Below are 20314 nucleotides of genomic sequence, written 5' to 3' on the forward strand. Positions count from 1 at the left end.
GACCAGTGCATCAAGCTAAACCTCATTGATAATTCCCATTGACTTCCAGAAGTCTTGAATGCCAGTTGGGACCTAGCCCTGCCTGCCTTTCTCCTTAGTCCTTACTGGGCGCTGAGCAGAGGACATCCCAGCTTACTTGTAGTTTGTCTCCTGGCAGGTTTTACTGCCCAAAAGCCCCTACTTTGGGCTCAGCAGCTGGGGGCTGTGACCCTCATTAGCTGGCCTGGCTCACTGGTGGTGACCTTGTGTTTTCTTGGGGCCAGTCCCTCTGGGGCCCTCAGCATCTGCTCAGCCTGGGGGATCTCAGGCACAGGGAAGGCTGGAGGCTTTACTCAGCATCGGCTAGGGCCTTTGGGATGCGCAAACAGCATCAGACTGCTGTGTTCTTTACTGGAGAGAGGGCACCTCCTGGGTCTTGGCAGCCAAGCTGGGTCCCTTTGGATGTCAGGGCTTACTCGCAGGGGACTCTTTGGCACTGTTAGGGGCTAGCATGGCACTTAGGGACATGGTTTAGCAGTGGACTTGGCGGTGCTAGGTTAACGGTTGGGCTCAATGGTCTTAAAGGTCTTTTGCAACCTAAACGACTCGACTCTTAATTCTGTGATTCACTGTGGAGACAACCTGAGATGCTCTGGGCTGGTTAGCAGGCGCTGTTCCATGTCCCCTGTGTGGGAAGGGGTTGGAAAGGAAGCCGAGGCTGGTCCTGGAGAAGGGCAAAGGCAGCTGCAGCCCTGGGGGATGAGAAGGCCCCCTGCCCGAGGGCAGCCTCCTGGCCCCGGCCCTCCCTCCCTCCCTCCCTCCCCTCCCAGCTCCTCCTAACCACAAGGACTTTGGTTGATGGAGCTGGCGCCAGCGAGTTCCCTGAAGAGTTCAGAAGTCAAGAACTGAGGCAGGTATGGGGAGGGGGGGGAAACCCGACCCCGGCGGGCAGGCAGGGCTGGGCCGTGGAGGGGGAGCAGGCTGGCCAGGCACTGGGCACCGGGTGGGCATGGAGCCGAGGGGTGGTGTGAGCTGCTGCCACCACTTGTGCCTCCCCAGCTTCCCCAGCATGGGGCTGTGGTGGTGGGTGTGGTGACAGTGGTGGGTCTTGGAGTGTCACAGCAGGGTTGTGGCTGGGGTGAGGGTGGCAAGAACTCACAAGCACTGGTGTGTCAGCGTGTGTGGGTCTTGGTGTGTCTGAATGCAGAGGTACAGGGGTGCCTTAATGCCTGTCGTAGGGGCGAATGTGCTGTGTGAATGTGTGCAGTTGTGAAGGTGTGAGCAAGAACATGTGTGTGAATTTGTGTGGGTGCAGGGAAGGCTGTGAGGGTCTGTGAGAATGAGGGGGCATGTGAGTAAATGCGCACAAATGTAAGTGCGTGTGCAAGCAGATGTGTGGGACTGTGTGGGTGCCTGTCAGCTCTTGAGGGTGTTGGTGAGTGTGTGTGCATCTTTGTGAGGGTGAGGCCGTGTGAGCAGGTGTGTGTGAGGATGTAGATAGGATGATAGCTGTGGCTGTGAGGTGTACCTGAGCACACAGGCACGACTGGCTATGCCGGTGCATTTGTATTGCATAGGGGATGCCCCAGAGTGGGCTGTCTTGCGGGACCCCCATGGTCCCCCCCGTGGGCACTAAACCACTGGCACACTGAAGACATAGAGGGGGGTGTTTGGCCTAGCCAGGGAGGAGGGGGCCTGTCGGGCCGGCCCCAGCCCGGAGTGAGGAGGATGGAGCGGGCTGCTCGGTGCTGGCAGAGCACAAACCAGCCGGGAAACCCTCAACGCCGGTGCCGGGAGCATGGAGCCACGGTGGCAGAGCCAGTCGGAAGCAGTGAGGGGGCAGGAGCCGGCCATGCCCCGGCTGCACCGGCGGCTTTGCCCCCCGCCCGGCTGCACGGAGCCGCAGCACCGACGGGCCAGGGCCAAAACAAGTTTTGCATCGGATTACGGCAGCGACTTGCAATTTTTTAAATGATTATTTATTTCTTTATAACGAAAACATTGATATCCCCGCAGGCAGTCGCGGGCGGGGGTGGGGGCGCGGGCACCAGCAGCCGGTGCCCGTTCAGCCCTCGCCCCGCCGCGGTGCGCGCCGCTGCCCCGGGGGGAACAGCTGGGGCCGGGCCTCGTCCAGCGGGAAGGAGCCCCGGTTCTCCGGGGGGGAGGTGTGCCCCAGGCACTCGTCGCTTCCTCCCATGATAACCCCTCCACGGCCCTCCTGACCGAGCGGTGCTAACTTTTGAAATGGAGAACACCCCCCCGGGAAAGGGGGCACGGCTGGTCTAGGACCTCTCCAGGAGGCGATCCCACGGGACCATCTGATCAATGGCCCAGGGCCCGACCTCCCCACCGGGACTGGCAGCCAGAACCCCCCCTGCCCAGCAGCCCAAGGCCACAAACTCCGGGACAAAACGTCCCCCTCCATTGCCGGGTACCTGCTGCTCCTTCACCCGCCCCAGAGCGCGGCGCGCACCCAGCGCTGCCTTTATAAGGCCGAGCCGGGTGGTGATTTCTTTTTTTGGGTGGGGGGGGTGGCGAGGGGGAGCTGGGGAAGAAAAAACTCCTTTTTTCGTGTGCTCTTCTCTGCTGTCATTCACTCGGCTCCTTTCAGCATCCAGCCAATGGAGAGTGAGGGCCTGGGAGCAGCAGGCCTTGGGTAGCGTGATTGATGGGCAAGCGGGGCGGCGGGGCGCTCGCACTCGCACTCCGCCGCGCTCCGCGCCGCTCCGCGGGGCTCTCGGCTCCCACCGCCCGCGGCGGCAAGGGGTCCCCGGGGCACCTGTGTGTGTGTGTGTATGTGTCTGTGTCTGTGTCTCGGGTGAGCGGCTCCTGCCTTGGGGCCGTTGTGTCTCGGTGGCGTGGGAGCGCTGGGTCTCACCGGAGCGGGACCAGCGTGCGCGGGTGTTGCGGCTGTGCTGCTGGAGGCTGTTGGGTGCGGTGGGTGTGCGTGGCGCGGCTGTCCCCGCTGTGCAGCTCCTGTGCCTCGGCCGGGCACGGCTGGGGTGCGCTGGGCTGCGGGGTGGCTCAGCTCCTGTGCCAGGGCTGTGCATGGCTCTGGTGTTGGGTCCTGGGGCTGAGCGCGTAGCTGCCGCGTCCCGGCTGTGCGCGGCTCTGCTGGCGTGTCCCGGGCTGCGCGGCTGCCGTGCCATGGGACTCAGCGCGTAGCCGGCGCGTCCCGGCTGTGCGCGGCCCCGTTGCGTGCCGCTGCCGTGCTGCGGGGCGGTGCGGGGCTCTGCTGCCCTGCCCGGAGAGCGGGTCCGGCCCCGGTGCCCCGGGGCGTTGTGCGCGGCTCCCCTGCCGGGGCCGGGCGGCGGCTCCCTGGCGGCGGCATGGAGCACCTCGGTGCTCACCACCTGCACCAAGGCCAAGCCGAGCCCATCAGCTTCGGCATCGACCAGATCCTCAACACGTCGGAGCCGGGCAGCTGCATGGTGTCGCACCCGCGGCTGCAGGACTCGGCGGATTACGGGCTGGGCTGCATCGTGGGCAGCGCCTACAATACGGTCACGGGTGGCTACGGGGCGAGCGGCGGCGCGGCCGGCGCCTACACCGGCACCTCCTGCAGCATGGGCGGCCTGCCCGGCTCCTACAACGTGAACATGGCGGTGAGCATGAACGGCAACACCTTGAGCTCGGCCGGGGGGGTGATCCGCGTCCCGGCCCATCGCCCGGTGGCCGGCGGCGTGCACCAGCCCCTCTCCGCCGCCGTGCCGGCGGTGAACGGCATGAACAGTCTCACGGGGCTCACCTTTCCCTGGATGGAGAGCAACAGGCGGTACACAAAAGACAGATTCACAGGTGAGTCGGGCCACCGGGACCCCCCTTCCCTCCCTTCTCCTGCTGCCCCGCTCCATTCCCCGCCGCTCGGCCTTGGCGCGGCAGCCGGCGCCCGCCGGGGAAAGCAGGATCCGGCCTCGGGTGGAGAAAGCGGCCCGGATCGCCCTGGGAAGTCGATCTTGGAGGAGGCCAGAAGCAAGAAGGGGTGGAAAATCAGGCGCATTCAGTCCCCCCTAAGTCTATTGGTTTGGGGTTTTTTTTTGTTTTGGTTTCCGGGGGCTTTCTTGTTGTTGGTTTGGCTTTTTGGGGGGGTTTTGTGGGTTTTTCTTGTAGTGGTGTTTTCTTTTTTTTCTTCCCCCCCACCCCGGGATCAGGCTTGGGAAAGGCGGGCAGGCAGGAAGCGGGATGGCAAACTCCACACACCTCCCGCAAGCCCTGGGCTCCGCTGCCCGCTCCCCGCCGCTGGATCCAGCAGCCGGGGAAAGTTTCCTTCCGAACAGCGGGTTATTTCGGGGGCACAGCCCGGACCGGCGGGAGGGGAGCCCGGCGGCCTCGGCCCGAGCTCGCCCGGGAAGGCCGGCCCGTTGCTGGCCGCTTTCCCGTGCGCACCGTAACCGGAATGGTTTTCCCCGGCTGCGGGTTTCGTTTCAGCCTTCCCCCCCCAAAAAAGGGACATTTTGCAGCCCCCAGCAGAGCCGGGCTCGGGCTGGAGCTTCTTCTGGACCCGCCGCCGTTTCCAGGTGTATCTGGGCTCGTCTTTCGGCGCTAACAAAGCAAAAACTCGAACAACGAAAATAAAAACAGTAACAAGAAAAGCAACGAAATGGAGACGGGGAAAAAAATCAGCCCCGCTCCAGCAGCGCCCGCACCAGCTCCTCTTCCCGGGGGCAGAAGCCGAGGCCCGATTTTTGGAAGTTCACGTTTAATTTGGACCCAGTGGCGCTGGGCTCGGGCACGGCGGCGGGCGGGCAAACGGGCCGTTCTCCTGGCAGGCACCGGGCTGAGTTTCACTTACCCCTTTCCTGGCCTGGCCAGGAGTTTTCCCCAATTACTTTTTCATGGGTAGGGGAAAGAAAACCCCAAAATATTAAAAAAAACCCCAAACACACAACGAATCGCAGCTCCTGTTTCCAGCCCGGGAAGTTATTTCCCGCCTACGAAACGCCGGGGCCGAGGACAGCGGGGTTACCGCCGCGCCCGAACGAAATTAAACGGAGTCCCGGCGCCAGGACCGGCTGCAGCTGCTGGCCCCGCCGCCGGGCACCTCGCCGGGCCGGTGGCCGCCTTCCCCGCTGCCAAAGGCGAGCGGGGCCGGCGTGGGGCTGCAGCGCCCGGGGAAGGAGCCGCCGCCGCCGCGTTTTTGCAGCCCGTGCGCGGGTGCCGGCGGGGAAGCGGCGGCTTGGCCGCGGGGGGGTCCCCAAGCCCATCGCCCGGGAGCCGGAGCCCCTCTGCTGATGTGTTGCTGCTTGCTTCTTTGCCTCTCATCCCCCCTCCTCCCGTGTCCCCCCCAGTGGCCCTCTCACCCTTCACTGTAACACGCCGTATAGGTCACCCCTACCAGAACCGCACGCCCCCCAAGAAGAAGAAGCCGCGCACCTCCTTCACCCGACTGCAGATCTGCGAGCTGGAGAAGCGCTTCCACCGGCAGAAGTACCTGGCCTCGGCTGAGCGCGCTGCCCTGGCCAAGGCCCTCAAGATGACGGACGCCCAGGTGAAGACCTGGTTCCAGAACCGGCGCACCAAATGGAGGTGAGGGACTGGGGGGCTCGGCGGACCCGGGGGGCAGGTGCTGGGGCAGCAGGCCTGGCAGCCACCGGCTCTGCCAGGGGCATTGGTGGCTGCGTGTGGGGGTGTGTGCCCTGTGAGTGCACATATGGGTGAGCCACATGTGTGTGTGAATGTGAATGTGTGTGTACACATGCGTGCAAATGCGTGTGTGCACACAGAGCAGTGTGTGTGCGTGCAGTGGCTGTGGATACAAATATGCGTGTGGTGTGTGTAGGCCGTGTGTGCACATGCCCGTGCGTGTGCATGCATGCGGTCTGTATGAGTGTGCGTACACCTGCATATGCCTGTGCAAGCAGGGCATGCATGTGTAACTCTGCACAGTGTGTGTGAATGCCTTTGTGTGAAGGCCATGTGCGCAGGGGGGTGTATGCGTGGGTGCTTGTGCCTGAGTGTGCATGGGGGTGTGCATGCAAACTGCGACAGCTGCATACGGATGTGTGTGCACTGTGCGTGCAGCAGTGTGCATTCCATGTGTATGCGGGGTGAGCGCATCGGGTCTGCATGCAAGCAGGTGTGCATGAATGCGTGTGTGCATACACATGTGCACTGTGGTCTGTGTGTGCTGTGTGCGCGGGGCTGATGTGTGGTGTGTGCAGTCGTTGTCACTGGTGGGTGCAACAGCTCCAGCGCCTCATTCCCCGGCGGCAGCGTGCGGGAGCCCCCGGCCCGGCCCGTCGGGGCCTCCGGGGCGGCTGCGGGCCCCAGGGGGGCTGGCGCTCGGGGTGCGGAGGGTGGCGGCCGGGGGGCAGCGGGACCCTCCGGCGCCGGGGCAGGGCCGCACCGCGGCGTGGGAGTGCGACTGGGGCCGGATCCCGCGCCCGGGCTGCCGGGATGTCGGGCTCCGCGTAACGCCAAGATTTCCACCCCCGCGGGCCTTCGGCACCGCTTTGCCAAAGTGCCGGCTTTGTGTTCTCCTGCCGGGCGTGTCGGTAGAGCCGGGCAGGAGAGGAAGAGGAGGCCGGGCTCACACGGAGCCTGGCAGGCTCCGACACCGTGACCCTGCCCTTCCCAGGCTGCAGCTTGCCGGGGTGTCCCCGGGGGAGGCTCCCCGGTCCAGGGAACATCCCCTGCCCTGCCCCGGGCTGGGGGCAGGCGCCCTTCGAGGGGCCGGGGGGGAGCTGGGCAAGGGGCAGCTCCGCTGGCAGGTCAGGGGAAAGGGTGCACAGGCAGGCAGGAGCTTCAAGGCAAGGGGACACGGGCTTCCCCAGAGTCTTCCCGAGGGTGAATGGGACAGTGGTTGCCTGGAGATGCTGGGGTTGGGTAAGAAATGGGGGACAAGGAACTTGAAACCAAGGGTGTGGGTCAATCGCCACCCTCAGCATGCCCTTCCCTAAAAAGCCCATGGTAGAGCAGCTCCCCAAGCGCCAGGAAGTCTCTAGCTGGATTGATCTCTGTTGGCCAGGAGCAGAGTCCTGCAGGAGGAACAGTCCTGCCCTGGCCTGCACAACGGGGTCAGCTATGTCTTCTAACCTGGTTTCCTAAGGAAGTGAGGCAAATCCATCTGTCAGTACTCCTTGCGTCTGTTGGCTAAGTTCAACCCCCTTTGGCAGAGGATACAAACCTATTCATATGTTTCGTAAAAAATAGCTGGGTAAAGAGAAACAAAATCCTGATTCTGCCGAAGGGAAAGGCTGCAGCCTGACCTCAGTCGTAGTATTAGGCATGGGAGAATCCCCACTGGCTTGAGCCGGAGAGACAAACTTGTAAGCTCGGCTTGTTTGCATCCCTGCCTGCTGGGTGTTGCGATGGAGAGGTGGGTGCCCCTGGCTGACAGCACGCCCAGCTCACCGCCCTGGGCCCCTGCACAGGCTGGTGGGCTCTGAGCACCCTGGAGCACTGGGTGCTGGAAGGAGCTGCTTGCAGGCACAGTCTGAACTAGGCAGCAGGGAGTATCTGAGAGAAGGAGTGTTGCTTTAAGCCCTCTGATGGATTTAACTGCTTAAATAAATGCAGGCTAGCACGGGGACAGTCTTGCCTCTGCCCCTTGCCTGAGTGTTGCTGCTGGAGTGAGGTGGCTGTATGATCCCCTCCCCAAATCTGGGCTCTTGCTTGGGACATGGGCATCAAGGTTCAGTTCCTTCCAGGCAGATTTGAACCTGCAAATCCCAGCCAGGCATGAATGCATGAAGATGCCAGCTGGCTGGAGCAGGAAGATATTTGGGAGCTGGGTGATCACAGCCATTGCGCTCCTGACTGCCCTGGATGTGGGGCTCCCTCCCTCCTCCTGGAGCATCTCTTCATTGTGCAGGGAGTCATTAAATATTCATCGAGGCAGAGAGGGAGCCGCTCCCGGCTGCGTGGGGAGGGCGGGTGCTGCTCCGACACCCCTCTTCCCGGGATGTCTGACGTGAAGTGTTGACACAGTGATTAGAGCAGGGACTGAGCCCCGAGCTACCTGCCCAGGACAGGCGGGAACCCTGGCTGCACGCCTGGAGGGTTGGGTGCCCTGGAGGCCCATCACCCATCCAGCCCTCGGGTGCCCTGGAGGCCCATCACCCATCCAGCCCTCGTCCGCTTCCCGGTGGGGAGCCAGGGTCCCTCTGCCCTGTGCTCTGAGATGTCATCGTGGAGCTTGGAGCTGCCACTTCCAATCCCCACAGCCCAAGAAGATGAGACATCCCACACCCCCAAGTTGCTACATTAAAAAGCTGCTGTTTCCCCTGTCACTGATCCACTGAAGCTGCTGGGGGAGTGTCAGCCGGGCCTGGGGGTGTAAGGGAGGGAGGGTGTGCTTTGGCAGTCATCCTGGAACTGGCACTGTGAGCTGCTCCCAGGTTTTCCCAGCAGTGTCACTGGAGGTGCCAGGTGATGTTCACCAGTAAAAGCAGAGGTGACTGCAGGCTGCAGCCTCTAGACTGACCCACCATCCAAGCAAGGGGTGTGTGGGATTTTCATTGTGGATTTATATTCAGGCCATTTCTACCTATCCCATCCCCTCCTCCCAGGCAGCCCAGAGCTGAGACCCTACCAGCGCTGGAAAGGGTGCCTGCAGGCTCCCTAGTTCCCCCCCTTGGCAGGATCAGCTCTGCTAGTGCCATTCCAGACAAGTGTATGTCCAACCTGTTCTTCAAAATATCCTCCTTCACCCTGCCCGGACGGTTTATTCTGAGCTTTGATTCTTCTCACTGCTAAAAATGTGGTTTTAGTGTTTAGCTGATGTTTTGCTGATTTTTGTCCCGCCTGCCATGGGTATGTTGTTGCCTTCATGCAGCCTCTTGGCAGCTGACTGCCACAGCCCAGCAGAGGAGATGGCAGACCTGGGTGCTGGGAAGGGGGTGCCCAGGATGTTGTTGCCCACCTCCCAGCCACGTGGCACTGCCAGTCAGTGAAGTCTCACCTCGCACCTGCCCTGTGTTCCTCGCTGGGACATTGTGCACTTGGCTCTAGCTGCTGGTCACAGAGCACGTTTGCAGGGGATTGCACCTTTTGCAGCCCTGTTGTGTGCCTCTTTGGGTGTTTTGGCTCTGCTTAGATTTTCCCCACAGACTGCTCCTGGCTCTCCTTGATCGGAGCAATTTTTGCTGGGGCCAGTAAGATAGACAGCCTCAGTATATGGGATTTATTGGCACTTTGTGCAGGGGATGTGGAACCACATTGTGGCTAGCACCCTCTCCTACACTGCCCCAGCCCTGAGCACCCAGCACAACCTATTCTCTCCAGAGATACCCCTCCTTTGCCCCCCCCCAGCCCCCCTAACCGCTCCCTCTCTCCTAGGAGGCAGACAGCAGAGGAGCGGGAGGCTGAGCGGCAGCAAGCGAACCGCATCCTCATGCAGCTGCAGCAGGAGGCCTTCCAAAAAACCATCAACCAGCCCATCCAAGCCGACCCCATCTGCGTCCACAACTCCTCTCTCTTCGCCCTCCAGAACCTCCAGCCTTGGTCTGACGACTCCACCAAGATCACCAGTGTCACCACCGTCGCCTCTGCTTGCGAATAAGGCTGGCACCCGCCGGCGGCACGTGCACCTTCTGCCGGTGGGGCTGTCCCCGGGGGGCCACGAGACATCCCTGTTTCTCCCCGGGGAAGGCTGGCACCCAATGGTCCTCCAGCCACATGTGCATCCCACACGTCCAGCTGGGGAAACCCTCCACAAGGACTGAATGGAAGGGAAACCACCCCAAAAACTCTCCCTGCCTGTGGGGTTGCTGGAGCAGCGGTGGTGTCTCGCCTCCCCCCAACCCTTTTGTTCTCTTGAAAGTCTCCAGCGCCGACCATGAAGTTGCTGACGTGCTGCCAGACAAAAGCCCAGCCCTGACAGACACGGCTGCCAGCGTTTGCCCAGCTCAGGGAGAGAAAACTTCCTTTGGATTATGCTGGCAGCAGTGCAAAGCCTGGGGTTACCCTTATATATCCGTATATGTATATATATAAAGCGTTTATATATATATATATATATATATGTATACTTTGGATTGATGGCTTGAAACAAAAGGAGGAGGCTCCCTGGAAATCACATCCCTGCTGTGAGCCTCCTTGGGTTGTCCGCGCAGGAGACATTCGGGGATGCAACAAATGGAGGAAACAGCAGCAATTTCTGCTTGCGCCAGATGGGAACCCTTCAGATCTCACCTCGCCGTCTCTCCTCCCCTTTTTCATTAATTTTTTCTTGCAAGGGGGGAATAAGAGAAGGATCTGACAGACTCCTGAGGATGGTAAATATGATATCTCAATTGTATGAAGAGCCCAAACTGTCCCCGGCTGCCACAGACTCCGTGCCCATCAGCGTGTATTTTAATAATGAGAAGACCTTGGTGGCAGTTTGTGGGGGTAATGCAGTTTCTTTCCATGGATTATTTCCATATCATTTGCAAAATATTGTCCAATGTTTTATTTTACCTGTTTCCCTTTAGAAGGCAGTTCCTGACAGCAAAAAATCAATTTCACTCTCAACCGTTTAACTTAGTTGATTCTTCAATTGTACCAAGGGAATGAGACACAATTAAACAAAGCACTTCTTATAGCAAATGCCAGGAATATATAGATATATATATACAGTATATATTTTTCAGTTACTTATAATCTAAAACAGCACTGCCAATTTAAAGCAGCAAGTACAAACAAGCAATCAGAAAACCTATTTTCAGTGAGATTTTTAAAGGCATTCGTTCATTTGGTTTTTTTAAGTTATGCACTTATAAGGCGTTTTATGTGTATTCATTTTATAAAGTGCTTGTGTAATTTATGTGGAAACGAAAAGGAAAATAAAAAGAAAAAAAATCTCCAGGGTACTGAATAAATCATTTAAAGCCTTGCTCTTCCCTGTCTATTAGTTCCCCGAGAGGAGACTATATCACAACTACTTCTGAAGCCTCTGCTATTTTTTTAAAGTGAAAATAGATTTAGCATTTCCATTTGACTTGCTCAGGTTCACTTGGCTTTGGAAGCTCCAGGGGTAATGTTCTGTATTTTAATACCTGATCCTGTAAACATTTTTAGGGTTCAACCCAGCAGTGCATTTATCACCTGCTTTAATTGACGCCCTTCTGGGGGGCTCACTGAGGGTAGGAGGAATTGCACAGGGGCTCAGCCTTAAGCTCATGTTAAATAATTTCTTGAATAAGAGATTGGAGCAGGGTCTCGTCTGGGCTGAGGGGGGATGTCTAGAGATATTAATGTCTGAAAGTTTGTATGGAAAGGGGAATCTGAATATAAAAAAATAAGCAAGAGTACATTTTAGAGATAACCTTGCAGGGAATTATTCTAGGCACCATGTTTTTCGTTCGCGCTCAGCCTTACTTGAGGACATTGTCCCCGGCTAGGCAAGCCTTTCTCAGAGGAAAATCAAACTGGTGGGAAAACTCCTGTTGGTTTCCTAGGGGGACACTCCCAGGCTTATGGTCAGGGAAGCTGGGCTGACTTCAGCCTGGCGTTTCCTTCCAGCACTGGGGATTACTGGGTAAAGGATGTTGGAGGAGAGGGCTGAAGAGGGTGGCCAGCCACAAGCCCCTGACAGGGACCCCCTGAGGGGGTCCAGGCTGCCTGTGGGATGTGTGAGACAATATTCCTCGAGCCTTTGATACCTGGCGGTTGATAGCGCTCCTGGAAGACAGGTTCTCTGGGTGCAGCATGCTGGGGAGCTTGTTAAGGGAGCGTATGAATAGGTTGCTTTATCCAAAATCGATTACTGCAGGATGGTTGTGCACACACCATGGTTGTGCACACCTCTATCACCCGCAACGCTGCCAGGGATCAAAAGCTATTACTGCAGGACTGGGCTGAATATTTATGTTGCTGCAAGATTTTCCCATCCTGCAGTCCAATGCATAAGTGAACACAGAGAAATATTTGCAGCGATAGAGACAAGAAATGGAAAAAGAAAAAAAAAAAAGATAAAACACAGGAAAAGAAGTAAACACGGAGAACATGCACTTTTGGAGACATCTTTAAAAGACACTTGATTACCCCTCAAAAACTGCTAAAATAAAACACCTTGTATTTTTTTCCAAGATACATTTCCACATGTCTTGTGTTTGAATTGTTTTGTACTACGGTCAGTTTTTTAGGTGATGGTTAAGCTAATTACTTAATATGTGCCCAACTTTGGCTACAAAGATAATGCTGGGGTTAGGGCTTCCTCCTTCAGGAGGTATTGCTGTGTACAAATCTTTAATGGTTTACAGTTTGTTGCAGTGTATATTTTTGTTTTCAAGGTTTCTGCGTAGGAAAAAGCACCAACCACAAAATAATAATAAAAAAGGATGATAGAGCTCACTGCTGATATTAAAAGTGTTTTCTGTTTTATTATTATGACACATCAATATTGTAAAATTTAATTCCAAGACAGCTATTTTATAATATCCACATTATTCAGTTCATACTCCAAAATGTTCCCTGGTGAAGTTGAATGTATGATAATGCACATTCGAGGGTATGTGTTTAGATACAATATTTAGCTACACCTTGTTCTTGAAACTGTTGGCTTCCTCCTTTTCTTATCAATCTTTCCTGTTAAAAAAAAAAAAAAGGCAGAAAGAAAAAAAAAAGAAAAATTGATATAAACAACAATATAATAACAATGTAACATTGGAACCAGAAAAATACTCTTCTGGTCTTTTTTGTCCCTGGAAAGATTTGCTTCTAGAAGGGGTTTACCTTAAAATATTTCTCTTGGATTCATTTTAAAAATTGGCTTAGTGGCAGGAGATGTTCTTGATATCTGCATATGTGCTTCCAGTTATTAATATGATGATCTGTATCTGGACAATAAAAGTTGCCTGAAATATGATGGAATTAAATCAGTAAGCAATGACATGAAATGATGACACATAACGATATGTTTTGTAGACTGACATCACCTCAGCCGTATCCTGGGGCCATCCATACCACGTTGAAGGCTGATTTAATTTTTTGTATTATACCTATTTGGGAACAGGAATAAAATTGAATTAAGATGCCTTGAAAGTCATTTCCCCCTTCCCTCTATCTCAAATTGCAGCAAATCCCAAATGTGAAATGTGACTTAGGAAGAAATGTTTTCCCACTGTTCGCCTGTATTTAGGAAATATAGACCAAAGTAAAATGAACATGGGCTGGCACGGGAAAGCGGGCACGAAGGGCACACGGGCATCGCCAGAGCGTGCCGTGGGCTTGCACACTTCTATTGCCACCAGGGATCAAGAGCTATCGATCATGTTGGGTTGGCTATGGATGTGCTGAGAATTTGAGGGCAAAATCTGGGGGGGAGAAAAAGCACCATCTTTGCATAAGCAAGCAGAGTATTGAACATCTGTGTGGAGCTGGAAGAGACGAAGCCCAGCTGGACAGGCTGCGGTTGTCTGGGTTTGGTCCCAGCTCAGCAAACTATGTGGGCAGGAGGAACCAGAGGTCTGGCCCCCATTTAGCCAATTAGTTAAGCACGTGACTCATCCAAACGAAGATCAGTTGGTTTATCTCTGCAGAGGGATGGGCCCACGGAAAGACTGAAGGGTCTTTGCTGGAGCCTCCTGCCTGTTTCCTGGGCACAGGCCAGTCCATTTGGCCCCTTGCAGTACTTGCATGCCCCAATTTCTGGTAAGTACTTGTAAAGATCCCATGCAGCTTTTCTTGGGCTGTGTTATCTCATCTACAGGGCATTCGTTGTGTGCTTAATTCCATTTTTCCTGCAGCAGCATCTGCGAGAGTCACCTGTATGCAGCACTTGCTGGAGGAAGACCTAGGTGAGCATATGTGTCGTTGAATATGGTTTGTATAATTGATAATAAAAGGAGGCTACGACCCCACTAACACCCATATATAGGATCATTTTCCTTACCTCACCAAGGCTGTAGATCAGTATTTTTGGATGTGCTCCTAAGTAACCAACGCATCAAAAATGAAGCTTAAACCTGGGGCTGCTGCCTCAGCACGGCGCCAGCGGGAGCCCAGCGCCGCGGAGGGCAGCCCCCTCCTCACTGCCGTGGGCGAGATGGGGTACAAAACACAAGCCCATTTACTGAAAAAACTGGAAATGGCTTTGCTGAAAACTGTTTTGGTTACAGGAAAAAGCCAGCCCTGTCTGGGCTTCTGGGACAGCTGGAACTTTTTGAATTAATCTTTTTTTTTTTCTCCCTGCCAGAAGCAGACTGGCTGAGTGACACTGATTTCTTTGTGCAACAGTGAGCTTTGACGGCCGCTTACTTGAAAAACATTTGTGAAATAAGATTTGGAATTATCAAAATATCCTGGGTGGAAAGTTTCTAAATGAAAAGGTCTTAATTTGTGAAGAAAAACTAGATTTAAATTTTTTTTTAAAAAAAACAATATTAAGGGAAGAAGAAAAGTATGCAAAGCTATACATTATCACAAGCTTCTGCTGCAGTCAAACCAAATTGTCTCTGGTTTTGTATATCTTTTATTTCTGAAGCTAGCCAGGACTTTGATATTTATTTTTTTTAAATTATTGTTATCGTTATTTTTGCCTTCGTTACAGTAGGAAATTTTCCTGGTGTGTCAGTGCTTGTCCAAGATTAGGACAGAGGTTCTTTGCCCCTATTCCCTTCCACCAAATAGAAAGAAACTCCTTGTTGTTTTGGTAGTTGAAAATAGATTCTATACGCTTATTCAAATCAAACTTAAAAGTGTACTGAAAGAGATTTTTTTTTTTTCTGAAGGCAATGAAAAAATCTTGATTTTCCAAGTCTAGAAATTAATTTCTGGCTTCCTTTTTTGGTTTTTTTTGCAGCTAGCTGTGGTAAGCACAGGGCTGACTCTGGCAGCTTTTAGCTGTGTAACTCCAAATTACACGCCAGCCTCCAGCACGCCGAAGCTGTGCGGATCCCCTTTGCAGAGAGCTGCAAACCCCTGCCTTGCGCTTCCTTGGGGCTGGAAATTCAGCACTTACCTTCAGCTCAGCTGCCTTTTGCCTTGCTGCTTCTGAAGCAAAAATAAAATGAGCAGAAATAGATGGGGAGTCCCCGCTCCAGTTTTTAAGGAGGAAGGAGCCAGGCTTGAGAGAACTCGTTTTGTCGTTGCCTGCAAAGAATGTAAACCCGCTGGTCTGAGAGCTGCGGTTAACTGTCTGTCTTTCCTAGACTGCAGCCGCCTAAAAATAACAAAGCAGCGATTAAAAAATATCAATCAATACATACTGTTTTTAACTACAGTTGGGAAGGAGTACAAAGATGGGGATAGATGAAAACATGGAGAAAAGCTCTGTTTTCCAGGGGCTTTCCTGTCTCAGCAAGAGGAATTTTTTGGAAAGTTGCTTTGTTTTGCTATTGATACCTGCTGTTGCTGATGCCTGGCTTTTGGGCACGTCAGGTCTGGTGAGACTCTTCCTCTCTGGGCTTTCATCTAGAAAGCACTTGGTTTGCAATGCTGGTGGTCAGTGGGAGTAAGACCAAACCTGGGCTATCTGGTTTATTGGCCCTAAATGTGCTGAGAGGCAGGGCTTGACCCCAAGATCTCCCCATGGAAAGTGGCAAAGGGGAAAAAGGAGGCAGAGGTGGGGGGAAGAAAAAGGGGAGGAGGCTTGCTCGGGGGCATCATGAGCAAGCGAGCACAAGTGCATTGAGTTGTGGCCAGGCCTCTGCACAGCTCTCGATCTCCAGGGGTAAAAGCCTCCACAGCTGATCTGGCTGTTTTCACAGGAGAGCCCTGAGAGCCTGGGGGAGAAGAGAGGGTCCTCTGAGGCCAGGCTCGAGGACAAGAGGACAAATGCCAGCAGGTCCCTGGGAGCCATGATGTACCAGAAGAATGCTGTTTTGAAAACTGCAGAGAAAAGGCACCAAGTCTCTGCAGGCCTGTGGGGTATGGGGGTGAGCAATGAGGGGCAGCTGGGATTTAGGGTCCTGGTCCAGTGGGAGCCTGGGCTGGGCAGAGGAGGGCTGCCCCCCAGCAGGGTCTATACCTGGCTTGTCTGGCCCTGCTGCAGGTGGCACGTGCTGGAGGGGCTCACAGGGTCTGGAGATGTCACATCATGAGAATGCTGCTGAAATGCATGTCCCGGCTACTGCATCCCCTGGTGACACAGGCGTGGAGCATGGCAGTAGCTGCTGGGCCGTACCCAGGGCACTGCCCTCCTTCCAGGATTAAGCTCCGGGAAGTTTTATATGCATTTGCAACACTGTTGGGTTTCTGCCACTGCCAGGCTGTGCTCTCCTGCCATTGGAGGGACCCCACAACCACAGAGGTGTGTTCTGGGCATCCCGCCTACCAACACGGCCACTCGCAGAGGCAAGTGAGGGATCTGTGGAGACGGCACTCCCCACTGCCCCCCGTCCTCACGGAAATGCTTGGAGAGATCTGGCTTTCATTTCAGGATGGAGTGAAACAAATGTTGAAACCTTATCAGTTGTTATGACAGGTTTGAAACCTGCCTTGGCCGTGGCTCATACCACTGTGTCCAGAGGCAGAAGGTAGGATGCAGAGTGGAGTGTCCTCTCCAGGGAGCGAGGCAAGAGGAATCTATCGGTGGACCCACAACCTTTCTCATGCAGTCTCCCTCCAGGCCTGGTCCTTTGAGGATCTGGGGGTACATACAGCCTTGAGCAGAGCTGTACCACATACCATGGGCAGAAGCAGGACTTGTAGCAGTTGGGTGAGGGAGCGCAGAGCCTGCACTGGGACCCCAGGGTGCACGTGTGTGTGCCAGCCCCTGAGGAAACACACGGCAGCTGTGGCAGGGAGAGCCCAGGGCCAGGCAGACACACCTGTAAGGTCATACGGCAGAAAGGGTTTCCTGAGAGAGCTTGTGGCTGCAGGTGCTGCCAAGGGAGGTGAGCAGTGAGGGACAGTGTCCTGTTGCTGAACATCTCCTGCGTTTTGGGAGCCTGTTTCTCACCCCTGCCAACAAGTGGGATCACAGGAGTTAGATCCTGACTCCAGTCCTTCCCAGAGGAAACTGTGGCTGATGGCTCAGCCCAAACTGGCCTTGGTGGGATGAGGGGTGAAGACCTCCCATACAAGAGATGGTGTAGTGGGGACGGGTGAGTATTCCCTAGCAGGGCTACAGGTGCTGCCTTGCATGGCTCTGACCCCACCGTCCTTCTTTCCTTCCTCATGCAGCCTCCCTTCCCATTTCAGTCTCAGCACACATCCTCCCTTGTTTGCCTTTAAGTGCCTAGGGATGTTTTCTGGATGGGAGCCAGGGGACCTCAGGCCTCTCTGCAGTGGGTGGAGAGAGGGGCACTTGGCTGTCTGGTTTCCCCCAAAAGATGGTGTCTAGGGCAACGTAACCCCTCACCCAAGTGCCTTGAGACAAACAGGGGCCAAAGCTATGGGTACCCCCAGCACATGTGGCACCACCCCTCCACAGGTGAACCTGGTGCACCGTGGCCTGCAGAGCTGGCCTGAGCCGCAGGACGCTGCACACCAGCTGGAGTGACACGGTGTCCCGGTGGCCACCTCCCCCGCCAGGTGCGACCGCCCGCGGCTGGGTGAGACCGGCAGGACCGGGGAGCGCCCGCCGCTGTGCCGGGAGAGCGGCTGCCAGCGGCGGGCAGCGAGCGCCACCTCGCGGCCAGAGAGCGCCCGGCACCGCCCCCCGCGGCCCCCCCCGGTACGGGCGGCACGGCGTCCCCCGCCCCAGCTACGTGGGGGTGCCGAGCCCCAGGCCAGCCGTGGGGAGGGGACTCAGGATGGGAGAAGGGCGACCAAGCCTAGCGCCGGGTGTGTCCTTCGGGCCACAACGTGTTCCCCGAAGGGTCTCGGGGAAAGCCAGCCCTGAGACACGCAGGGGATGGATTCCCCTGGACTCAGCATTCCCCGCCGGGATTTAGAAGTGAGACTTTCCATGGGATGTCCCATCTCTGATGCTTTGTGTGATGGGTGGGTGGGCTGGACAGCGCCGGGATGGCAGGTGTGGGTGGGCGCAGGACCGCTGCTCGGGGATCGCAGCCACGCAGGGGACACAAAGCTGAGACCCCTGCGCATCCCCGAGTTCCAGCCAGGCATGGAGCAAGGGGTCTGGCTCCATCTGTGTCCTGGCCACGCATCCCTGCCTCCTGGCTCATGGGGTGCAGTAAGTACTGGGGTGAAACCGCTGGGAATCCTTTAAGCACGGAGGGATGTGCTTTGGTCAGAGCAGGCGGCTGCAGCAGCTCTCTAGGACAGCCAAGCAGCTGCCTGCATTCATCAAAAGAGAAGAAATATAAACCCAAGAAATGCTAAACCAGATAAACAAGGAAGCAATGATTTTCTCTTTGTGGCATAGGAAGTCAATAAAGCTCAAGGAAACCACCTGTATTTTATTACCACATATTCATATGTTTAATGCTATTAAAACAAGAGTCTGGGGTGAGCTGCAGGAAATCAGAGCACTTAATGGTGCAGACACAAACCTTCCCTCCTCCCTCCCCAAAGGTGATTTGAACCAGTTTAAGCAAATGTGTCTTCATCTTTTAAAATAATTATGTGATTTAGAGACACTTTTCCCTGGCTCACATCAAATGACTTTAATGGGGTCTGCTCGTGTGTGTGTGTCTGTTTAACAAGTTATTGCTTTTTAAAGCTGCATTTATTCCCCAGTATTCACCAGAAAAGTAATTCTCTCTGAGAAGGGATTATTCGTGTTCCACCATCACTTGGCATTTATTCCACGGTGCATTTAGTAGTGAAATGGTGCCCAGAGGGCAGAGGCCAAAATGTGATCTAAAATGATATGCTGAAATTTGGGATAAACATCCTCTGGGTGGTCTACCAGCTGTGAACTTTCTCTTCTTTGTTTCCTTTTTTTAGACTGGTTTCAAAAAAACAAACAGGACTTGAGTGCGCTTGCATGTGTGTGCGTGCATTCAGATGAGTCTGTTGGGGTGTGTATCATCTTTGTCTAGCAATTTTTGTCCTCTCTGGCCCAATTTTGGCCACTCCCATGGCTGTCCTCAAGGCCAGGCTGAGCTCTGCCTTCCCTGCTTGTGTCCTCCTCACCACCCTGCCCAAAATGGAATTTTCCTGGAGCAGAAGAGAGCTGGCAGCAGTCCCGGCCAGCCTGGGATGGGAACTTGAAAGAGGATTTTACACATGCCACTGCGTGAGGGGCAGGTGCTCTGAGTGGGTCCTCACAGGTGACCTTGCTGTCCTTGTCCCACAAAGACCTGGCAGCATTGGGGAGAAAAGGGCTGATTTAGGGGCTAGGTGAGCACACAGGGGTGCAGCAGGAGCCCAGCTGCATTTCCAACCCCCAGCCATAGCTGGGCCAGCTGAGGAACAACATCTCCAGACATTCAGGGTGATGCTGAGACCACTTACTAATGTACAAAAGGAGAAGAAAAGCTGGAAAGAGTCAGAAACTCTTTGGGTTTGGTGGAAAGGAGGGCAGGGGAATGCACGGCAAACCTGCTGCAGAGTGTTTTCTGTGGCGAGGGGAAAGCATTAGCACTGTAGGGTAAAGGCCAGGTGAGCCCTGCTTGGCACAATCCTCAGTTCTGGGGAGGCAGAGCACCGAGGTGTGGGTGCATCTGCCCTGAGCCGTGCTTCTCTGGGAAGACACTTGCTGGGTGAGCTGCTTCATTTACCCATTGTGCTGGAGGCACTGGGAATCTCTGAAGCAACTGAGCTCTGTCAGTGAAGCAGCTAATTTCTCCTCACAGGTGTATTTGGCTGCTTCAGGTAAGGGTAAAGTGAAGTCTCACATGCAAGTCATCAGAGCAGTCTGGGGACCAAGTGGGACAGTGACAGTTCAGCTGCAACTAATCTGTATTTCTTGCAGAGAAATATCACCAGCACAGACAACAAGAGGTGCAAAAGAGAGGGCTGAGCAGTTAAAGAATCAGGCTGTTGGTGGCATAAATCCTGCGTTAACAGGCTAAAGAGATGGTCTCAGCAGGACGTCTCCAATCTCAGCCACTGATACGAGGGAAGCGATGGGTACCACTGAGCAGGGAACCAGGAGGATAAGTGAGATGGTGCTGTCTGCAGAGTGCCTTTGTATAGCAACAGGCTGTGGAGCTGAGCTGGCCCCAGCAGCAGCAGCTGGGCAACCTCCTCCATGGGATGCTGGAGCAGAGACCACTGGTGCTCTGGTGCTCTGCTGGCTGCTGCAGCCTACGGGAGACTCCTTCACGTGCCTGCAAAAGGAGCCCAGGGAACACTACCCTGGCAGTAGGATCGAGTCACTCCACCAAAGCAGACACCAACATTGCAAAGAATGTCCAGGGCTGCAAAAGAAAGTCTGGGCTCTTTAGCCATGCCAGGGCACTGGCTCTAGTTTGCAGGTCTCCTCTCCCAGAACCACATGTCATGGAGCCTGGCATTGCTGGATCTCTCTGGGGCAGGGGAAAGTAATGCAGAAATGGAGGCAGGCATATGAAACGTTTCAGTGACTCATTTGTGCAAGAGATTAATGTGCTTTGTG

The 20314-nt window shown here is 55.1% G+C and overlaps 1 protein-coding gene and 2 long non-coding RNA genes across 6 annotated transcripts; 2 read left to right on the forward strand and 1 right to left on the reverse strand.

The window, feature by feature from the left end:
• Nucleotides 1-2609: 2609 nt before the first annotated feature.
• On the forward strand, nucleotides 2610-10763 carry TLX1 (T cell leukemia homeobox 1). 2 transcript variants are annotated; one of them, XM_055721103.1, is made up of 3 exons: nucleotides 2610-3777; nucleotides 5268-5505; nucleotides 9259-10763. In XM_055721103.1, exons 1-3 carry the CDS (start codon nucleotides 3309-3311, stop codon nucleotides 9479-9481), a joined length of 930 nt encoding a protein of 309 aa, XP_055577078.1. In that variant the 5' UTR covers nucleotides 2610-3308; the 3' UTR covers nucleotides 9482-10763. The 2 variants fall into 2 exon arrangements, with proteins under 2 accessions (XP_055577078.1, XP_005437296.2); XM_005437239.2 differs by having other exon boundaries at nucleotides 2612-3777; nucleotides 5304-5505.
• Nucleotides 10687-15616, reverse strand: LOC129736863 (uncharacterized). Of its 3 annotated transcripts, none has more exons than XR_008733981.1 (3): nucleotides 14864-15616; nucleotides 12637-12758; nucleotides 10687-12489 (listed from the first exon to the last, which is right to left on the reverse strand). It is a non-coding gene; the product is annotated as an uncharacterized LOC129736863 (long non-coding RNA). The 3 variants fall into 3 exon arrangements; XR_008733980.1 differs by having other exon boundaries at nucleotides 12637-12902; XR_008733982.1 differs by lacking the exon at nucleotides 14864-15616 and adding an exon at nucleotides 13796-14713 and having other exon boundaries at nucleotides 12637-12902.
• On the forward strand, nucleotides 12915-16027 carry LOC129736864 (uncharacterized). The gene is made up of 4 exons (XR_008733983.1): nucleotides 12915-13554; nucleotides 13650-13700; nucleotides 15612-15771; nucleotides 15896-16027. It is a non-coding gene; the product is annotated as an uncharacterized LOC129736864 (long non-coding RNA).
• Nucleotides 16028-20314: the final 4287 nt, after the last annotated feature.

Source organism: Falco cherrug, chromosome 9 (genome assembly GCF_023634085.1).
Source record: "Falco cherrug isolate bFalChe1 chromosome 9, bFalChe1.pri, whole genome shotgun sequence".
NCBI lineage: Eukaryota > Metazoa > Chordata > Aves > Falconiformes > Falconidae > Falco > Falco cherrug.

What these genes read in the sequence shown, in the direction of transcription:
- TLX1 (XM_055721103.1), top strand. Translation starts at nt 3,309, where the DNA reads ATGGAGCACCTCGGTGCTCACCACCTGCACCAAGGCCAAGCCGAGCCC. An exon ending in CACAAAAGACAGATTCACAG is followed by an intron (nt 3,778 to 5,267) that starts GTGAGTCGGGCC and finishes TGTCCCCCCCAG; the next exon opens with TGGCCCTCTCACCCTTCACT. An exon ending in AACCGGCGCACCAAATGGAG is followed by an intron (nt 5,506 to 9,258) that starts GTGAGGGACTGG and finishes CCTCTCTCCTAG; the next exon opens with GAGGCAGACAGCAGAGGAGC.